Here is a 19779-nt window from a genome sequence, read left to right on the forward strand (position 1 = left end):
TGCCGTGCATTATGGGAAATGACACGTCGCACCCGCCAGGGAAATATGAAGAGTGTGATTGAATCAATACACTCGACTTCTCTACCTAATCATCCCTAATATAGTCATCTTTGTTTATACACTACTGAGGGAATCTAATGGAAGTAATCAGATATTGATCGCTACGCGCTAATTGGTAAGTGATGCTCTGATGGGAGTTTCAAAGATTCACAGACGTATTTCTCATATGCACAGTGAAATGCTGAAAAACCTCTACACCTGTCACTACGCTACACTTCAGTTTATTGGTGTGCTCGAAAAACAGCCGATCAAACCAGCCCCCCCAGACCTGCCAGGTTCTGCCCAAGAGAAATATATACAGAAACGTTCATTCCTGAAAGATGTGAAAACAGGAAGTGAGGTCGTCGTCTGACATCCATGAAAACCCTAGTGGCACGAACCCGATGCTTTGTTCATTACAACTTTGTTAATTACAAGTGAAATATTCCCAAAAATAATACTTCCTGAAACAGGTGAAAACAGGAAGTGAGGTAAGTCTACCACCCACGAAAACTCCAGAGACGTGAACCTGATGCGTTGTTTATTACAAAGAACCCCAGGAATGTTCTGGCATCCGGTACCGTCCGTGTGTAAGTGGTTCTTCAGGACACACATCCATTCACCGGTGGTCCGCAGGGATGGGGGTTAATTGAGGTGAAGGGTGGAGCTCTGACTCGATGCCCTCCCCCGCGGAGATCCGTGCCCTACGGAGATCCGTAGTCTAGCCACACTCTCAGGTGAACAGCTCCTCCTTCTCAGAAACTCTCCCCGGAGTTGTCGCTATCAAACTGGGCACTATCCAGACGGAGGCATCTATTCAGGCTGGCGAGAGGGGCTGAATAAGAGGGTTACAATAGAATCTGGCAACCGCCAGTAGTAATATAAGTTCCTGCCTCTATTCTCCTTTTCAAGTCTTTTTGAAATACAGGATGTGAGCTTAATAGTGATGGCTGGGACACCATTAAAAAGAGAGAGGAGAGAGAAGAGAGGAGAGAAGAGAGAGGAGAGAGGAGAGAGGAGGAGGGAACCTTTAGACCAGTGCATTAGAGGTTTTATGGGGGAAGGAGTGCTGGAGGCCGGGGTGAAGCATGATTGAGTACTAGAGCCTGATTCTCTCCACTCAGACTCAGCGAGGTCGGGAGGGCAGCAGAGGGTGGAACATGTGGATAATACACTGTTACTGCTTGTAGAGAGAGATTTGGGCTGTGAGGGTTGTGAGACAATGTTTCTACCTCAGGCATTCACTTCTCTAGAAGGATATGAACGCTGGGCAGCGACTCTGCTGTCCTGATGTCAGTGGGCGGTTCGTTCCACCACTGCGGGGCCAGGACAGAGACGAGCCCTGACCGTGTCCATCGACCGCAGGGGCCTCGGAGTGACGCCCCGAGGAAGCAGAGCATAGTGGTCGGGGGGGTGGGGGGGGGGTAGGGTGTAGTTGTACTACTTGTGTGAAACACCGACAACACACACTTACAATATGCCAGCAGCAATCTACATTCCGCTGTCTCTCTACCTGGGGTTTCATCCTGTCTCTCTACCTGTCTCTCTACCTGGGGTCTCATCCTGTCTCTCTACCTGGGGTTTCATCCTGTCTCTCTACGTTTCATCCTGTCTCTCTACGTTTCATCCTGTCTCTCTACCTGGGGTTTCATCCTGTCTCTCTACCTGTCTCTCTACCTGGGGTTTCATCCTGTCTCTCTACCTGGGGTCTCATCCTGTCTCTCTACCTGGGGTCTCATCCTGTCTCTCTACCTGGGGTCTCATCCTGTCTCTCTACCTGGGGTCTCATCCTGTCTCTCTACCGGGGGTCTCATCCTGTCTCTCTACCTGGGGTCTCATCCTGTCTCTCTACGTTTCATCCTGTCTCTCTACCTGTCTCTCTACCTGGGGTCTCATCCTGTCTCTCTACCTGGGGTCTCATCCTGTCTCTCTACGTTTCATCCTGTCTCTCTACCTGGGGTCTCATCCTGTCTCTCTACCTGTCTCTCTACCTGGGGTCTCATCCTGTCTCTCTACCTGTCTCTCTACCTGGGGTCTCATCCTGTCTCTCTACCTGTCTCTCTACCTGGGGTCTCATCCTGTCTCTCTACCTGGGGTTTCATCCTGTCTCTCTACCTGTCTCTCTACCTGTCTCTCTACCTGGGGTCTCATCCTGTCTCTCTACCTGGGGTCTCATCCTGTCTCTCTACCTGGGGTCTCATCCTGTCTCTCTACCTGGGGTCTCATCCTGTCTCTCTACGTTTCATCCTGTCTCTCTACCTGTCTCTCTACCTGTCTCTCTACCTGTCTCTCTACCTGGGGTCTCATCGTGTCTCTCTACCTGGTGTGTCCCCAGGGGGCTGAATCAAGGGACAGTCCAGGGTTGATAAGAGTTTATGGTGCGTTCGTTTATAACTGGGAGGTGGCAAATTGCGACTTGCTACTAGGAATGATTAAATAAAACACCGCATGAACTCACACTTCCTCGTCGCAAATTCAGATGTTTCTCAGCCCCCAGTTGCCGGCTGACGTCAATATCATCATATCATCATCATATCATTCGCTATAGCTCGAATGCACACAGGTCGGAGGTAGGTATTTTGCCACTTGCGACTTGCCACCTCCGACCACAAACGAACGCACCATTAGTTGCATTTATATCCCTGATTCAACCCTCCTTTATGAACGCGAGCGCTCTGTTTCTCTGTTTAGCGCTGAGCCTCGTATCTGATCACCTCCAGGGGTTTTATCTCCCTCCACCTGTTTAATTATTCATCTTTGTTCATCCTGGGACTCCTGAACCACCCCTGGATAACGGACCTGGTAACCCTGTAGATCCACAGCACCAGAGACAGAACCGCCCCTGGATAACGGACCTGGTAACCCTGTAGATCCACAGCACCAGAGACAGAACCACCCCTGGGTAACGGACCTGGTAACCCTGTAGATCCACAGCACCAGAGACAGAACCGCCCCTGGGTAACGGACCTGGTAACCCTGTAGATCTACAGCACCAGAGACAGAACCGCCCCCTGGATAACGGACCTGGTAACCCTGTAGATCCACAGCACCAGAGACAGAACCGCCCCTGGATAACGGACCTGGTAACCCTGTAGATCCACAGCACCAGAGACAGAACCGCCCCTGGGTAACGGACCTGGTAACCCTGTAGATCTACAGCACCAGAGACAGAACCGCCCCTGGATAACGGACCTGGTAACCCTGTAGATCCACAGAACCAGAGACAGAACGGCCCCTGGATAACGGACCTGGTAACCCTGTAGATCCACAGAGACAGAACCGCCCCTGGGTAACAGGTGAGCACCGACACTCCACTCACACAACTAGGCAGACCTACGGTAAGGGGGAACAGGAAAGGTTACACACACACACACACACACACACACACACACACACACACACACAGGCATTCAAACACACAACACACACACACACACACACACAGGCATTCAAACACACAACACACACACACACACGCACACACACACACAGGCATTCAAACACACACACCACACACACACAGGCATTCAAACACACACACCACACACACACAGGCATTCAAACACACACACACCACACACACAGGCATTCAAACACACACACCACACACACACAGGCATCCAAACACACACACAACACACAGGCATTCAAACACACACACCACACACACACACAGGCATTCAAACACACACACCACACACACAGGCATTCAAACACACACACCACACACACACAGGCATTCAAACACACACCACACACAGGCATTCAAACACACACACACACAACACACAGGCATTCAAACACACAACACACACAGGCATTCAAACACACAACACACACAGGCATTCAAACACACACCACACACACACACACACACACACACACACACACACACACACACACACACACACAGGCATTCAAACACACACACACACACAACACACAGGCATTCAAACACACACACAACACACACACACACACACACACAGGACAGGTGTTCACACAACCACACACACACACACACACACACACACATACAGGACAGGCATTCACACAACCTCTCTCTCACACACACACACACACACACACACACACACACACACACACACACACACACACACACCTCTGCAGACCTCACTGTCAGTCCCCAAGGTGGAGTTTAACCCAGGGCTGAGTGTGACTAATGTTTAGAGCAGGAATGAGAGCAGGACTAATGACCTAATAGAGACTGTGCATGAAGATGGTCCTGATGGATCGCCACGGGAGATGTGACCTCAGGGTCACGCTGCTCTGACCTCAACACAAACACAACACTGCTTTCCTCTTCGCTTACAGACAATTCAAGACAATTTCCCCCGATTACTCTCACTCTCTCTGCTCGGTCTGGGAACACAGACACACAAACTGTCAATCTGATACATGTGTGAAAAGACTGGCTACACACAGAAATACACACACACACACACACAGCCATAAACACATACTCACAAACTGTGAATCTGAACATTTCTTGCGTATAATATGCCATTGGATGTCAATCTGGGAACTGTAAAGTATGGTGTTCTGTGGGATAATTCAGGGTGTGATAATGTATGACAGAAACACACTATGACGGCTTGAGCCTTTCAGCCAATCACGCCAGCGAAGGACAGCATCATCATTGTGCTACAGTACGTTCCCTGATCAAATCATAACCTTAGCTGTCACGCCATACCCATATCGCCCCTCTGATCAAAAGTATATAATGTCAAATCTCCAACCCCTTATCATTAAGGTTAAAGTCCCAATGACTGTCACACACCTGAGTGTGTGGAATGTGTTCTCCTCATTTGACCCATCATCCCCTGGGGGAGCGGTGAGCAGCAGTCTTTGGTATGACCCGGCCGGGGATCGAACTCACAACCTCCCAGTCTCAGGGCGGACAGCCATCATGCTGTAGGCCTATAGGCTATACTCTCACTCACACTGACATTCTTGAGATGGACCTTTTCTACCAATTACACAGACACCTTCACAAAATGTTCACACTTGATGTTTGCCTGATGTATCCAGTGCACCAACCAATATACATTATCTTTAACCTAATATACAGTATATTTAACCTAATATACATTATCTTTAACCTAATATACAGTATCTTTAACCTAATATACAGTATCTTTAACCTAATATACAGTATCTTTAACCTAATATACAGTATATTTAACCTAATATACAGTATATTTAACCTAATAAACAGTACTGTATCTTTAACTCAATATACTGTATCTTTAACTCAAAGCGCCCAAGATGATCAAAGAGTGACATAAATGGTTGGAGTGTGTAACCATATCAGCTGAGCCTGAGACAGTAATCAATCAAAGCTTTATTTGTAGCGCATTTAACAGACAGAGGCAACACAATGCGCTTTACAGAGAACAAGGGAGGTGGGCAAACATCCTACCCTTACATATTCCAGAGGGAAGAAAAAAACCAGTATCACCCAGGGGCCAGATAAGTGAGCTGTAAAAATTCTTCCCTGACCCCTCTCAACAAGGCGATCGAGCAAGCTCCTGGAGTATGTTTCTCTAACGGCTAAGAACATTTATAGAGCAGTAAATTACATTAAATTACATTTTCAGAGCAAAAAGGGTTAAAAACCTCACAGGAGATAGTAGTCCCAGCGCTGGCCAGGTGTCTCTGAGCCAAGCTGCTGCTGGTCCAGGTTCCTTCTCCCAGGTTCATGCATAATTATCTGCTTCATCAACCTGTGACACTCCCGTTCGCTGCAGTCTTAACATGCCCCTAAATTAGAAAGGTTCTGCTCTCTCTCTCTCTCTCTCTCTCTGTCTCTCTCTCTCTCTCTCTCTCTCCCTCTCTCTCTCTCTCTGTCTCTCTCCCTCTCTCTGTCTCTCTCTCCCTCTCTCCCTCTCTGTCTCTCTCCCTCTCTCTCTCTCTCTCTCTCTCTCTCTCTCTCTCTCTGTCTCTCTGTCTCTCTCTCTCTCTCTGTCTCTCTCTCTGTCTCTCTCTCTCTCTCTGTCTCTCTCTCTATGTCTCTCTCTCTCTCTCTCTCTTGGCGCTGTGTGTAATCAGAGACTGAGATCAAAACCTCAGGGTTCCCATCTGCAGCAGTGAGTGTACTTAGCTCGATATGTTATGTGCAGGAATTAGCATAAGACCTCCCCTTAAGAGCGTTAAGTTGACGGAACACACAGGATCTGCTATGCGATTATTACTTACAGTATCTGTGCTTGATTCCTCTTGTCTGACACAATGCCACCGGTGGTCTGTTACCAAAAAATGCAAACCCCACCCACTTGACCATCCAGGCAATCTCAAGCGAAAGCTACAGTAACTGAAAAGATTTCAAATTGTATTTCGACCCAGGTCTGCGGTAGATTTAAAGTGGCAAAGAGCCACAACATGAGCAGATAACCGCCATGCTGGTTATCCAGGTCCAACTCCCAATCCTCCCGTGGCCCAAATAGTTTTTGACACACCGAGAAGCCCCAGTAGCACACCTCCTGATCATCTGCTGCTTTCATTACCTTCTCCCTTCCCACACCCCAATACGGCCCTGGGGTGGGGGGAGATGGGGAGGGGGGGTGGGAGGGGGGGGGGGGGGATGGCAATCAGTGTTCTCATCTCATTCCCACAGGGGAGGCCCTCCTCGCCATTTCTCTCCGCATTCTGAAGGTGACAGTAGCCCCCTGCAACACCCGCCATGAGTTCCACCAGGTGATGGAGCCCCGCCAGCTCCGCCCCCTAACCCCCGCCCCCCCCCCCCCCAGCTGAGATCTCAGCTCAGGAAGAGGCGCTGATGAGGAGGAGATCACACTCCCCCCTCCACCACTGCCCCCCCCCCCCCCAGTGGCCTCAATTAGGCCCTCCTCCGTCCCTCCTAACCATGGAATCCATCGATTGCAGCGGTGCTACTCTTAACCAATCTAACACCGGACAGAGCTGCTCTGCTGTCTGCTATCAGCCCTGATAGAAACATCCCCTGTGAACAATGAATGAAGGATGTCCTCCTAGCTCTTAGATCGCTCCCAGGTGGTGATGAAACAGCTTGCTCCGTTTCGAAGCAGCCCGGCGGTGGAGGCACTTGTCAGCATTTCAGTCTCACGCCTCTGGTTTCGCTCGTATTGTCTATCGAGAGCCACTGGGTTTTCGTTTCATCTTCTATGCCCTTTCTTCCCAAAGCTCTGTCATTTCCACGGTGCCAGCCGCAAGCAAGCTGTGGGCGTATGACACGAAATAGAGGAGAGACGTGGGATGAGACATGGGATACACTGCAGTAATCAGTAGTGTTAGGCAGCGCGCTACCAACGGAACAGAGCTACCCAGATAGCAAGCGGATCTGGGCCATATATTACATTACATTACATTACAGTCATTTAGCAGATGCTTTTACCCAAAGCGACTAACAATAATTGCAATATACAGGCCAGGGCTGAGTTTCCCAGAGGCATCGTAAGCATACGTTCATCGTAAGCTATGGCGTTCATCATAGCGCTACGATGAACGTAGCGCTGCGATGCCTCTTGGAAACTCAGCCCAGATCTGGCCCTTGTGGCTCAGTTCCGGCCCATATATGGCCCAGATCCGCTTGCTATCTGGGTAGCCTCCAAGAGGCTGTTACCATGGAACACTAACTAACGTTAACGAGTACTGGCTGGAGCTCATTCTAGCTAGCTAAGTTAGCTAACGCCGTGGGCTTCAACGTCTCCCTGCTTGTTATACACCCAGGGAGGGGAACCAGCTTTTTCATCGAGCTCAGGGCCGTCTTGGTCTCTTTGTTTTATCGACAAGTTTCTGCTCCCTGGTCACAGCAGTTCACATGGTGCCTCCGTAGTTAAAGATAACGACTTGTCACTTGTGTTCAGGGTTTTGGTCTTTCAGGGGGGCGTCAAGGGAACAAGGAATCAATCTAATCATCAAATGAAGAAAGAGAAGCTTTTAGCCTTCAGGGGCTCTCTTTCTCTGTCAGTTTTCCTGCCGCCTGGCGAGAACCGAGCGTTCCAGAACCAAAACACAGGCGATGTTTCTCAGACGTTATCCAGAGGACCTAAAGCTTAAGTCCTTGATTCCCTCAGATCACTTTTAATGGGAACCTCTAGTGGATGAAACTTGAACACGTTGCAACAACAAGGAAACATTCTAAAATGCAGCTGGATTCAGAAAGCATCCAGCTCATTGTTAGTTGTGATTCAGCTAGTATGACACCCATCAATCATTCAGCCAAGAACACACACACACACACACACACACACACCTAAGAACCAAATACACTCGCACAGCTAACTAAGGACCTGTCCTTTCCTGTCTCACCGAGCGTATCCGATGCCTCCATCTCCCTCACAGGACACACAAGCAGCAGGAACGGAGACCCACTGGAGTCTCGAGCGCGTCTCGTCTCGTCGGGGAGGGCACGCCGCCCCTTTTAAACCGCGAGCCGAGCGCTCCTCTGCATCGTGAGGCTGACCTCCGAACTCAAACAATCCAAGCCGGAGAGAGAGAGAGAGAGAGAGAGAGAGAGAGAGGGGAAACGATCTGCGATCGCAGAGATACGCACTTGTTTCGAGGTGGGGGTTATCTGCCCCGGTCGCAAGATTACTTTTCGCAACCCAGTTTAGCAAGAACACCATAGAGTTTAGGGTCAAGGTTAGGGTTAGGATGAGGGTCAGGTGTAGGATTAGGGTTAGGGGTTAGGGGTTAGGGTTAAGGTTAGGGTTAAGGTTAGGGTCTTCCTTAACCCTAAACTCAATGGTGTTATCGCTAAACTGGGTTGCAAAATGCGTAGACGCGCCCCGGTCCCTCCTGTTTATCTGGGTGTTCAGCGATAGCGGCGCGGGGCAATGAGCGCACCTGCGGAGATGCATGAGCACGCCTGCGGGGATGCATGTGAGCGCGCCTGCGGGGATGCATGTGAGCGCGCCTGCGGGGATGCATGAGCGCGCCTGCGGGGATGCATGAGGACGCCTGCGGGGATGCATGTGAGCGCGCCTGCGGGGATGCATGTGAGCGCGCCTGCAGGGATGCATGAGCGCGCCTGCGGGGATGCATGTGAGCGCGCCTGCGGGGATGCATGAGGACACCTGCGGGGATGCATGTGAGCGCGCCTGCGGGGATGCATGAGGACACCTGCGGGGATGCATCTGAGCGCGCCTGCGGGGATGCATGTGCGCGCCTGCGGGAATGCATGTGAGCGTGCCTGCGGGGATGCATGAGGACGCCTGCGGGGATGCATGAGGACGCCTGCAGGGATGCATGTGAGCGCGCCTGCGGAGATGCATGAGGACGCCTGCAGGGATGCATGAGTGCACCTGCGGGGATGCATGGGCGCGCCTGCGGGGATGCATGAGGACGCCTGCAGGGATGCATGTGCGCGCCTGTGGGGATGCGTGGGCGCGCGGCACATCTAGAGCACTCAGCCTGGCTAAATCAATGATAGCGCTGAGAAGCTGACGCCCGTCGAGGCCATATCGCGAGTGTTTTCCTTCGCTGCTTATTGGCGAAATACACATTCAAGTAAACGGTGGGAGAACTCTGACATTTGGCTTTTAGAGCTAGGAGACCGTTTAGATGCTACGTTACACGTTAAGGCAAGTTCAGCGCGTGAGCAGCGCAACATGTAGGAAACGAGAGCGCCAGGAATATCCACACAGGGAATGGTGGTGGGAATATCCACACAGGGAATGGTGGTGGGAATATCCACACAGGGAATGGTGGTGGGAATATCCACACAGGTTCTGGTAGTGGGAATATCCACACAGGGGCTGGTGGTGGGAATATCCACACAGGGGCTGGTGGTGGGAATATCCACACAGGGAATGGTGGTGGGAATATCCACACAGGGAATGGTGGTGGGAATATCCACACAGGGGCTGGTGGTGGGAATATCCACACAGGGAATGGTGGTGGGAATATCCACACAGGGAATGGTGGTGGGAATATCCACACAGGGAATGGTGGTGGGAATATCCACACAGGGAATGGTGGTGGGAATATCCACACAGGGAATGGTGGTGGGAATATCCACACAGGGGCTGGTGGTGGGAATATCCACACAGGGGCTGGTGGTGGCGACGCCGTTTCTGAATCACAAGGCCACAGACGGCAGCAGGCTTAGAGAAAGCATGGCTTTTTCTTCTTTATTATTATTATTTTTTTAAACCTATTTTTATTGAACAAAAAGGAGCAGTGCAACATGACAAAAGCCGTATGACGTCGGTGACAGAGAAAAGACCAGTGGATCAAGAAGGACTGAGAGCGTCCGCATGTGGACACTTTAATTTGGGAGAGTCAGAGGAAAGCAACAGAGTGTAACGAGAGAGAAAACGAGCTCCAATCCAGATCTGTCCACAACACACACACACACACACACACACACACAGTTGTTTGACACACACTGAAGGCCTATGGCATGCGTAAATTGTGCCGAGGTACATATTCTGCTTCATAGCCTAATGGTTGGAGCAACCAACCAGTGAACGAAAGGTTCCTGGTTCTTGACAATAAGTGATTTCTCATCAATCATTGTCTGCCGTTGTGGCCTTGAGATAGGCACTCAAGTGCTCTGACACTTGTTCTTACGCCATCTCATAATTTTCATTTTGGATAAAAACGTCTGCAAAATGACGAAAATGTAAGCACACGTGTCACAGTCAATCATAATTCCAATTGCACGCTCCAATACTCCAGTGATTGACTCCTATACTCGACACACAGCACTTGTGCAGTCTATCAGAAGAAGGGCTTTCTATTCTCTAGTTAGTATGTGTCGCTCTCACCCTCTCACCCAATCAGCATTCACGTCCGCGTTCTGATATGTATGCCTCTTCGCGGGCGCGTGGTGTGAAATGGGAACGGTCAATTAATTGCCCCTCTAGGAGAGCGCGCGCTGTGAGGGTGCTCGTAGCTCTTGGGCTTCATTCCAGGATGATTCTGGAAGCTAGTTTAAACCAGAGATAGAAAAGGCATTTCCTTTTCAATTTCCCCTCTAGATAATTGAAAGGCCGAATGCAAGCTGTTTATGTCTGCAGAGATGGTGGAGAAGAGGCGCGCGCGGCGGGGGGGCGGGGGTTACAGACGGACAGACAGACAGACGGACGGACGGACGGACGGACGGACAGACAGACGGACGGACGGACGGACGGACGGACGGACGGACGGACGGACGGACGGACGGACGGACGGACGGACGGACAGACAGACAGACAGACAGACAGACAGACAGACAGACAGACAGACAGACAGACAGACGGAGAAAAGGAGAGAGAGGAAGAGAGCCAATCTACCACCCCTGATGAATGTCTGTCCCCAATGCCTGGCATCATATAGATTACAGATATCTGGGTGAGCCCCACATCATTCCTCAGGCTTGAGAAAACGGAAGGCTACACATTATTTTGACAGTTATAGATCACTACGGATGCAGAGTGTAGCATTAATCTGCGTCCTCCACAATGAAGTTTTTTACACTCAGCAATAAACTACCCGTTATACCTCTGCCTATGGTATGCTACCAATCATTAATTCCCCTGGCAGGACCGTCAAGATAGACTACACATAAATCATATGTTTTGTTATGTGGACAGCCCGTATTCTACTGGAATGCATGATAGTGCACCCACCCACCCACCTCGCGTCAAGCGCACTAAACTCTTTATCAAGCCTGTTAAGCACTACGGATCCTACACGATGATTAAAGGGACGAAAGCCAACAGACAAGCCCAGCGCTTCTTCTACGCGTGTAGATGGGATGGTATATAAAATGGACTTTTTCTATTCCATGACGGTCCTCGCTAAAGTAGAGCCTAAACAAAGAGCCTTTTACATTTCCATTCAACACATAGCCCACACTGTCAATACAATATATGAGTATGAATATATTCAACAAGGAAAAAAACTTATACTATCGATATTGTTTATTCTAATATGTATAAACATTCATGAGGAGATTCTCCAAAGCCTGCTGTCTATTCATCAATAGACTATCATCTATCTAGGCATGCAAAGCTTACAACATAGCCTAGCCTACATGTTTATTATTATTATTAGGCTATTATTTTAAAACTTTTTGCAGCCCTGCGCCAAAATGCCCCAGATATGTCCAGAGCGCGCTGTCCTATTCCCGTGTCTCTATTCCCGTGTCTCTATTCCCGTGTCTCTATTCCCGTGTCTCTATTCCCGTGTCTCTATTCCCGTGTCTCTATTCCCGTGTCTCTCTGTGCACCAGAGAAACGCCCTCGCCAGCTTACCTGCATGAAACGGTGATCTCTACTTTAGTGGCCGGGATGCTCCCCGTGATGGGGTCGAAGTCAGAGACCGCGGCCATGGCCTCCAGCTTGTCCATAACGTCCCCCTCCATGCGTGCGGGAGACCCGGGCCAGCTCCCCGGCTCGCACAGCCTGGCCGCAGGTTAGACTCGAGCGTGTCCCCAAAAACTCCCCCCTCGACCAGGCGCGGGTACACGAGAGAGGACAGAGAAAGAACCAGCCGGGTTGCAGAGTTCAGACAAATCTCCTAAGTTCGCTCCATGCAACAGACAACACTAGACGGAGCGACTGTGAGTGTTGGAGAGAAACCCGCAGTAGGCTCACGGTAATTGAGTGATGAAGATGAGAAGATGAAGTTCACTACAGAGTCTTCAGGCAGAGTGATCTCGTGGAGGAGAGGATGGAAAGTGAAAGCTTCAAACCCCGCCCCCTTTTTTTTTGCATTCTTTCGCATCCCTACTGCCACTCAGCACGTGATTCACCCTATTGATTTACAGCTTTACACTCCAAATGATTTCTCGGGGGTATTAACAGCAACAATAACGAGCAATTAACTCGGCCGTAAAGGTGATATTCTAGGCACGGTTATTATGCTATGAATTAAGTCTTATTATCAGGCTATTGACTGTTTTGATCAACATCTCATGGGATTGTTAGACTACGCTTACATTTTGTATGCATCAAAATGGCAATTCAAGACCAGATTAATTTGAATGACAAACAAGCAATGAAACATTTTATTACAATCTAAAGTTGCCTGACGTGTCCATTTATCAAGTTAATTACAATGTTTTACATATGGCCACGATAGGGCGAGGGTGTGCAGGAAAACGCCGCGTATGCCTGCCCCCACCCATGAACGTGCTGTGCATACTTTGTAACATTTACAAATGTGCTTGTAAAGCGTATTAATCAATGCTCACTTGATTAATCAATGCTCACTTGATTTCACCGGCTGTCCACGTCCGCGCGAGTGATTCTACTGACGGACACGCGCGGATGATGCGCGCGCATTCAGCACCTTTCTCCTGGACAGCTCCCCAGGCTCTCGCGAGAGTGACGGCTCATAATCTCGCCTCAACTCTGTTGTTGTGCTTCGTTTGTCGCACTAATAAAACTGACATTCGATTTTTTTATATGAGAGTGGGACGATTTATTGTGTCTCTTCCTAGGGCCATCTATTTTATAGGTTACTTTATGTGAAAGATATAACCCCGCATCGGGAACCCGTTTCTGTGTGAGGCGTGATGTCAAATAGGCGTGCGTGTGCGTGTTCCCATCAGTCATGGCTTCCCTAACAGAACACCCTGGTCCTCTGGGAGAGGAAGATACCAAGCGAGGAGCGATGGTTACCTTTCTCACCCCAGAGACACATGGGGGTTCTCATCTGACCACTAAAGCCTTTCTGGGAGAGAGAGTGAGGCTGGAACAAGCAAGTAAACAAACAAACAAACAACCACAACTCTCAACAAAGGAATGAAATCACGAAAACACGAAAATAAAAGGGTACAAATATCGTCCGTCGTGTTACATAGCCTACACCTGACGCTTGCATACAAGTCACACACACACACACACACACACACACACACACACACACACACACACACACACACACACACACACACACAAAAACACCACCAAGCCCCAGGCAGGACCAGTGGTCGGCATGCAGGCTGCGTGGGAAGACTAAACACCATGTACCCTTTACCGTACAGCTGGGACTGCATGTGTGCGGAGTGTGTGGTTTTCACCACAGCCCCGAAGCCCCGGTTCATCATTACAACAGTAATTAGTCCCCCTGGTACCCCCTTGATTGGCTGACGCAGCTAAGACCCCCCCCCCAGGAGACCTTTCCCTAGTTCCCACGCTGTGTCTTCTTCCTACACTCCACTCCTCCATCAGCTTTGGCCAGTGTGTAATTACAGTAAAACATGGGGGGGGGGGGGGGGGCGGGGTGCTACAGGTGTGTGTGTGTGTGTGTGTGTGTGTGTGTGTGTGTGTGTGTGTGTGTGAGGGAGAGAATTCATGTCTGTATGGCGACATGGCAATCTCACAACTTACATCAGACGACAGCCAGCGGGGTGTACCCCCCTCCCTCCCCCTCTACCCCTCCTCCCTCCCCCTCTACCCCTCCTCCCTCCCCCCTACCCCCCCCTCTAACCCCCCTCCCTCCCACTCTACCCCCCCTCCCTCCCCCTCTACATCCCTCCATCCCCCCTCCCTCCCACTCTACCACCCTCCCTCCCCCTCTACCACCCTCTCTACCCCCCCTCTCTCCTTCCCCCTCTCTAACTTCTGACCTTTCTACCTCCCTCTCTCCCTCGTGTTGTGGATGTGTACATGTATCTGTGTATATGACTATAATTATAGATATTTATACAGGCTGTATATATGTATGTATGTAGGCTGTGTATGTATGTATGTATGTATGTATGTATGTACTGTATGTATGTATGTATGTATGTATGTATGTATGTATGTATGTATGTATGTATGTATGTATGTATGTGTCTGTGTGTATGTATGTATGTATGTGTGTATGTATGTATGTAGGCTGTGTATGTATGTATGTATGTAGGCTGTGTATGTATGTATGTGTGTATGTATGTATGCATGTATGTCTGTGTGTATGTATGTATGTGTATGTATGTCTGTCTGTGTGTATGTATGTTTGTCTGTGTGTGTGTGTGTATGTATGTGTGTATGTATGTCTGTCTGTGTGTATGTATGTACGTAGGCTGTGTATGTATGTATATATGTATGTGTCTGTGTGTATGTATGTATGCTTTAGGGTCAGAACCGCGCCACTGCAAAGCCACAACCTTGTTATTCCCACGACCGTCTATTCCCGTGCCATGCTTTTGACATACGACTGATTCTACAGAAAACTGTAGTGAGACTTGTCTGTTTTTTATTTTAATTCAATGAAGCAAACAATTTACAAAGCGATAAGGTGAGTTACTAAAGGAAACTGTATTAGAACGAAATAGCCTGCTCATATGTGTCATGGAGGCTGCGCCCTCAAATGACATTAGTCCTTTAACAGAGCACCAGGCGAGCAGCAGCTTTCTGGACAGGCTTCAGGGGTTTAATGGCTGACGCCGGGGCCCCAGCAAGGAGGGAGTTGCAGTAGTCCAGGCGGGAGATGACCAGGGCCTGGATGAGCACCTGCGCCGTTTCATCAGTGAAGAAAGGGCGAATCCTCCAGATGTTCTAGAACATGAACACACCCAGATTCCTCGCAGTCCGAGTCGGCGTCACCACACTGTCTGGTCCAGATTGAATTTGAGGTGATGTGTTCTGATCCACTCCGAGATGTCAGCCAAGCAAATTATTTCCTTATTCAATTTGTCCCTGTCATATGATTTTCTAATTAAATTTTTCCCTGTAAATACGAAATTTAAAAACAACAGATGTCTATGCACGAGATAGGCAACAGATGTCTATGAATGAGATATGCATGTATAGAATGACTCGCAGCAATGACCTAGCATAAAATGCAAAAAAATCAGGGGCTTTCACAGATATCGAATATCTAATATTATCTAATAACTTTCCATTCAAACAAATAGACAATTGACAAGGACACTTCTTTTTGCCTCTGGCAAAGGAAGTCTATTTCCAGCATATGTTGTTAAGTTGAACTAAAAAGCCTGCTCAGAGAGCACAAGGCTCTGCCCATTAATGCATTTTGTTGGTGTAATCAAGTTGAAATGGTTAAAGTCACTTCTCAGTATAAATATAGCACACGTCCACCATTGAAGAGTGAGCTTTTTGGTGGTGTAACTGATAGTGGTTTGTATTAGAGGTGGTCATGTATGAACATAACTGAACATACTTGTGTAATTTTTTCAATCAGCCACTACAGACAATAACAGAAGACATATAGTTACAAAACTATATACAGAAATTAAGTCCAGTGTCCATGCCTCTGGGAGGGGTAGAGGGGCACTAGCCCAGTGTCCATGCCTCTGGGAGGGGTAGAGGGGCACTAGCCCAGTGTCCATGCCTCTGGGAGGGGTAGAGGGGCACTAGCCCAGTGTCCATGCCTCTGGGAGGGGTAGAGGAGCACTAGTCCAGTGTCCATGTCTCTGGGAGGGGTAGAAGGGCACTAGCCCAGTGTCCATGCCTCTGGGAAGGGTAGAGAGGCACTAGCCCAGTGTCCATGTCTCTGGGAGGGGTAGAGGGGCACTAGTCCAGTGTCCATGCCTCTGGGAGGGGTAGAGGGGCACTAGCCCAGTGTCCATGCCTCTGGGAGGGGTAGAGGGGCACTAGTCCAGTGTCCATGTCTCTGGGAGGGGTAGAAGGGCACTAGCCCAGTGTCCATGCCTCTGGGAGGGGTAGAGGGGCACTAGCCCAGTGTCCATGCCTCTGGGAGGGGTAGAGGGGCACTAGTCCAGTGTCCATGCCTCTGGGAGGGGTAGAAGGGACCTAGCCCAGTGTCCATGCCTCTGGGAGGGGTAGAGGGGCACTAGTCCAGTGTCCATGCCTCTGGGAGGGGTAGAGGGGCACTAGCCCAGTGTCCATGTCTCTTGGATGGGTTCTAAGTTGGCTTATGCTACATCCCTCCATTGAGTTTCGTGAAAATCGTTCTGGTAGTTTTTGTATAATTCTGCTATGTGACGGATAATACTGTTTTTTTTCTCGGTTGCTTCAACACTCAAATTAAAAAGTAAAAAAAAAAAGTAAAAGCTCTTTGAGTCTTCTTAAGGCTCCCGAAACAAGCAAACGCGCTAAGAAAGTTTAGGGAAACCCGTCCATTATCATTTTGTGAGCGCAAACTTTATTAAGACTCAGCAAACCGTGAAAATGTCGGACAGACAGAAATAGTGTTAAAGTTGTGGGTGTGAACTGTATTGCAGAAATAACCACTAAGGGAAACTGCTGGGTTCGTTCTCATAACTTAAGTGATGTGTCATCAAAATAGGCATTCTCTATATTCCTTCAAATAGTCTCACTCTTGACTCAAAGTGGCACATTGCTTTATACGAAGGCACATTGTGTTATTACAGTCGATGTATTTTTTCAGCACAAGGTAGGCTACTTAATGCTGCAGGTTGAAGGAATAAGCAGGTCCATGGAGGTCATCCTGCAGGTTGAAGGAAGAAGCAGTTCCATGGAGGTCGTCCTGCAGGTTGAAGGAATTGCAGTTCCATGGAGGTAGTCCTGCAGGTTGAAGGAATTGCAGTTCCATGGAGGTAGTCCTGCAGGTTGAAGGAATAAGCAGGTCCATGGAGGTCATCCTGCAGGTTGAAGGAATAAGCAGGTCCATGGAGGTCGTCCTGCAGGTTGAAGGAATTGCAGTTCCATGGAGGTCGTCCTGCAGGTTGAAGGAATTGCAGTTCATGGAGGTCATCCTGCAGGTTGAGGGAATAAGCAGGTCCATGGAGGTCGTCCTGCAGGTTGAAGGAATAAGCAGGTCCATGGAGGTCGTCCTGCAGGTTGAAGTCCGCTCCGTCATACAGGCGCACCATCCTCAACAGGCGCTCTTGACCGGCACGGTAACAAGGCCTCTTAGTTGATGGCAAATGTCCAGCCTGAAACGGCACCCTCTGGAGATCGGTGAGGTTCTGCTGCCTCCGCAGGGCATCGAAGAAACTTCCAGATGGTCAGATGTGCGGCGCCAACCAACCCAATGAACGCACGATGCCAGCTCTCCACTGCCGTGTTCGCCTTGGCAAGGCTGTTGTGTACAGCTGCATAACAGTCATTAACTGTCACTCAACCTCCAAATTAACTGTGGTCACCATGGAGCATCTAATCCAGTTCTGTGCCACACCGACACTAACTGAATACATGCCTTCAACTTTGCATGATTTAGCACTATGATTGTTTTTAGACTAATGTTCAGACGATTTTATGTGCCTGTATGAGGTAGTAATCAACACTGCTTTATGCACGGTAACGCACTGAGGTCGTTTAAAAACCCCAGAACCACATCTGGGTGCCCTAAAGCAGTGGGCACAGCTCCATCCCAGATCAACAGCAATGTTTACACCCAGTCGCAACTAGACATATTTCGAACGACCATTAGGCTGCTTACTATTGCTGTCACATTCTTCACAATTTTAGCCCTTTATTCACCAAGAGAAAAAAAAAGAACATTTTGGTAACCCAGAGCAACAAGAGCTGTGGAGTTGAATCTACACTCATGAAATTGAATCTACACGGTTCTCATGACACGTTGAAATTAACCAGCAGGCAGGGGTACCGAACCATGACCTATTCCCTACCGGTCTGCTCAGAAAGGATAAATTACACAGGTGCAAACATCGAATCATGCCAATGTTTGGCTGTTTCACTAGGCCTATCGAGCGTGAGATGATACAGCATGAAAAGCATTGTTGTTTCAAAGAGCCCCGACAGTTTCAAACAAAAAATAGGCCCATTTCCACTCCTCCTATTCGCAGTGCATGTGTGAGTCTCATGTCCATTATCTCCCTATCAAGACGGTGTAGCCTTTGAATGATCAACCTGCTGACTGAGTGACTGACTGACACAGTAACAGTGACCTGGCTCACTAGTTGACTGTGAGCTCCCTTAACATGAAAACCAATAGTGAATCTGTCAAGACATCATTCAGACTGAGCAGCGTGACAGGACAGGGACAGGAAACACAACCGAGGGGATGATTTCACAGCTCAGTGGTGGTGGACACCCCATCACGTCCACAGAGATACAGGAGAAGGCGCTATAGCCCAGTGAGCACAGTCGCTGGTTCAAGACCGGGCCAGGGCTGAGTTTCCCAGAGGCATCGTAGCGCTGCGTTCATCGTAAGCTATGGCGTTCATCATAGCGCTACGATGAAGGTAGCGCTACGATGCCTCTGGGAAACTCAGCCCTGGCCACGTGACAATCATTGTTTACCATTGTTCCCTTGAGCAATGTACAGAATCCAGATCAAAAACACTATAGAACATACACAACTTCAAACGACCAAATTGTACGCTGTGTATGACATCAACAAAGATGGGGGCAGGGCTACAGGGACTCTACCCATCTTCTTTTGTAATAATTTTAGGCCTGCTGTATCTCAAAGCTCCCATCACATTCACAGTATGTTTCCATTTTTATGCAGATGATACTCGGATTTATCGTAACTGTGATCCCAGGAGATTCAGCAGAATACTACCAACCTACTTAACTGTCTCCGTGACATTCTGATTTGCATGTCATAAAATTTCCTGCAGTCAAATACTGATGAGAGAGATTTTGCTCATTGGTCAAGATGCAAATAGCCACATTTCAAACAGCACTGATTCTTTCTCTCACTCTTTAACCCATCACTGTAGAAACCTTGGATTCATTTTTGACCAAAATCAAAATCTCACAATAGATAAATATGTAAATGTATGGTCCAGTCCTGTTTTTATCTCAGAAACATTTCTAAAATAAGATCATTTCTATCTGCGAAAAAATCTGATAACTGTTATTCATGCTTTCATAACCAGCTGATTGGACTATTGCAATTCCGGCA

General features: G+C 48.8%; 1 protein-coding gene across 1 annotated transcript in view; it reads right to left on the reverse strand.

The window, feature by feature from the left end:
- cpne5a (copine Va) overlaps positions 1–12391 on the reverse strand; it is a gene marked incomplete at both ends in the record, with an annotated part of 66343 nt that extends 53952 nt beyond the window's left edge. The window contains one exon of the mRNA XM_084461912.1: positions 12282–12391. Coding sequence (XP_084318038.1) covers positions 12282–12391 — 110 coding nt within the window. The remainder of the gene's footprint in view (positions 1–12281) is intronic.
- Positions 12392–19779: the final 7388 nt, after the last annotated feature.

Source organism: Borostomias antarcticus (genome assembly GCF_949987555.1).
Source record: "Borostomias antarcticus genome assembly, chromosome: 3".
NCBI classification, from domain to species: domain Eukaryota; kingdom Metazoa; phylum Chordata; class Actinopteri; order Stomiiformes; family Stomiidae; genus Borostomias; species Borostomias antarcticus.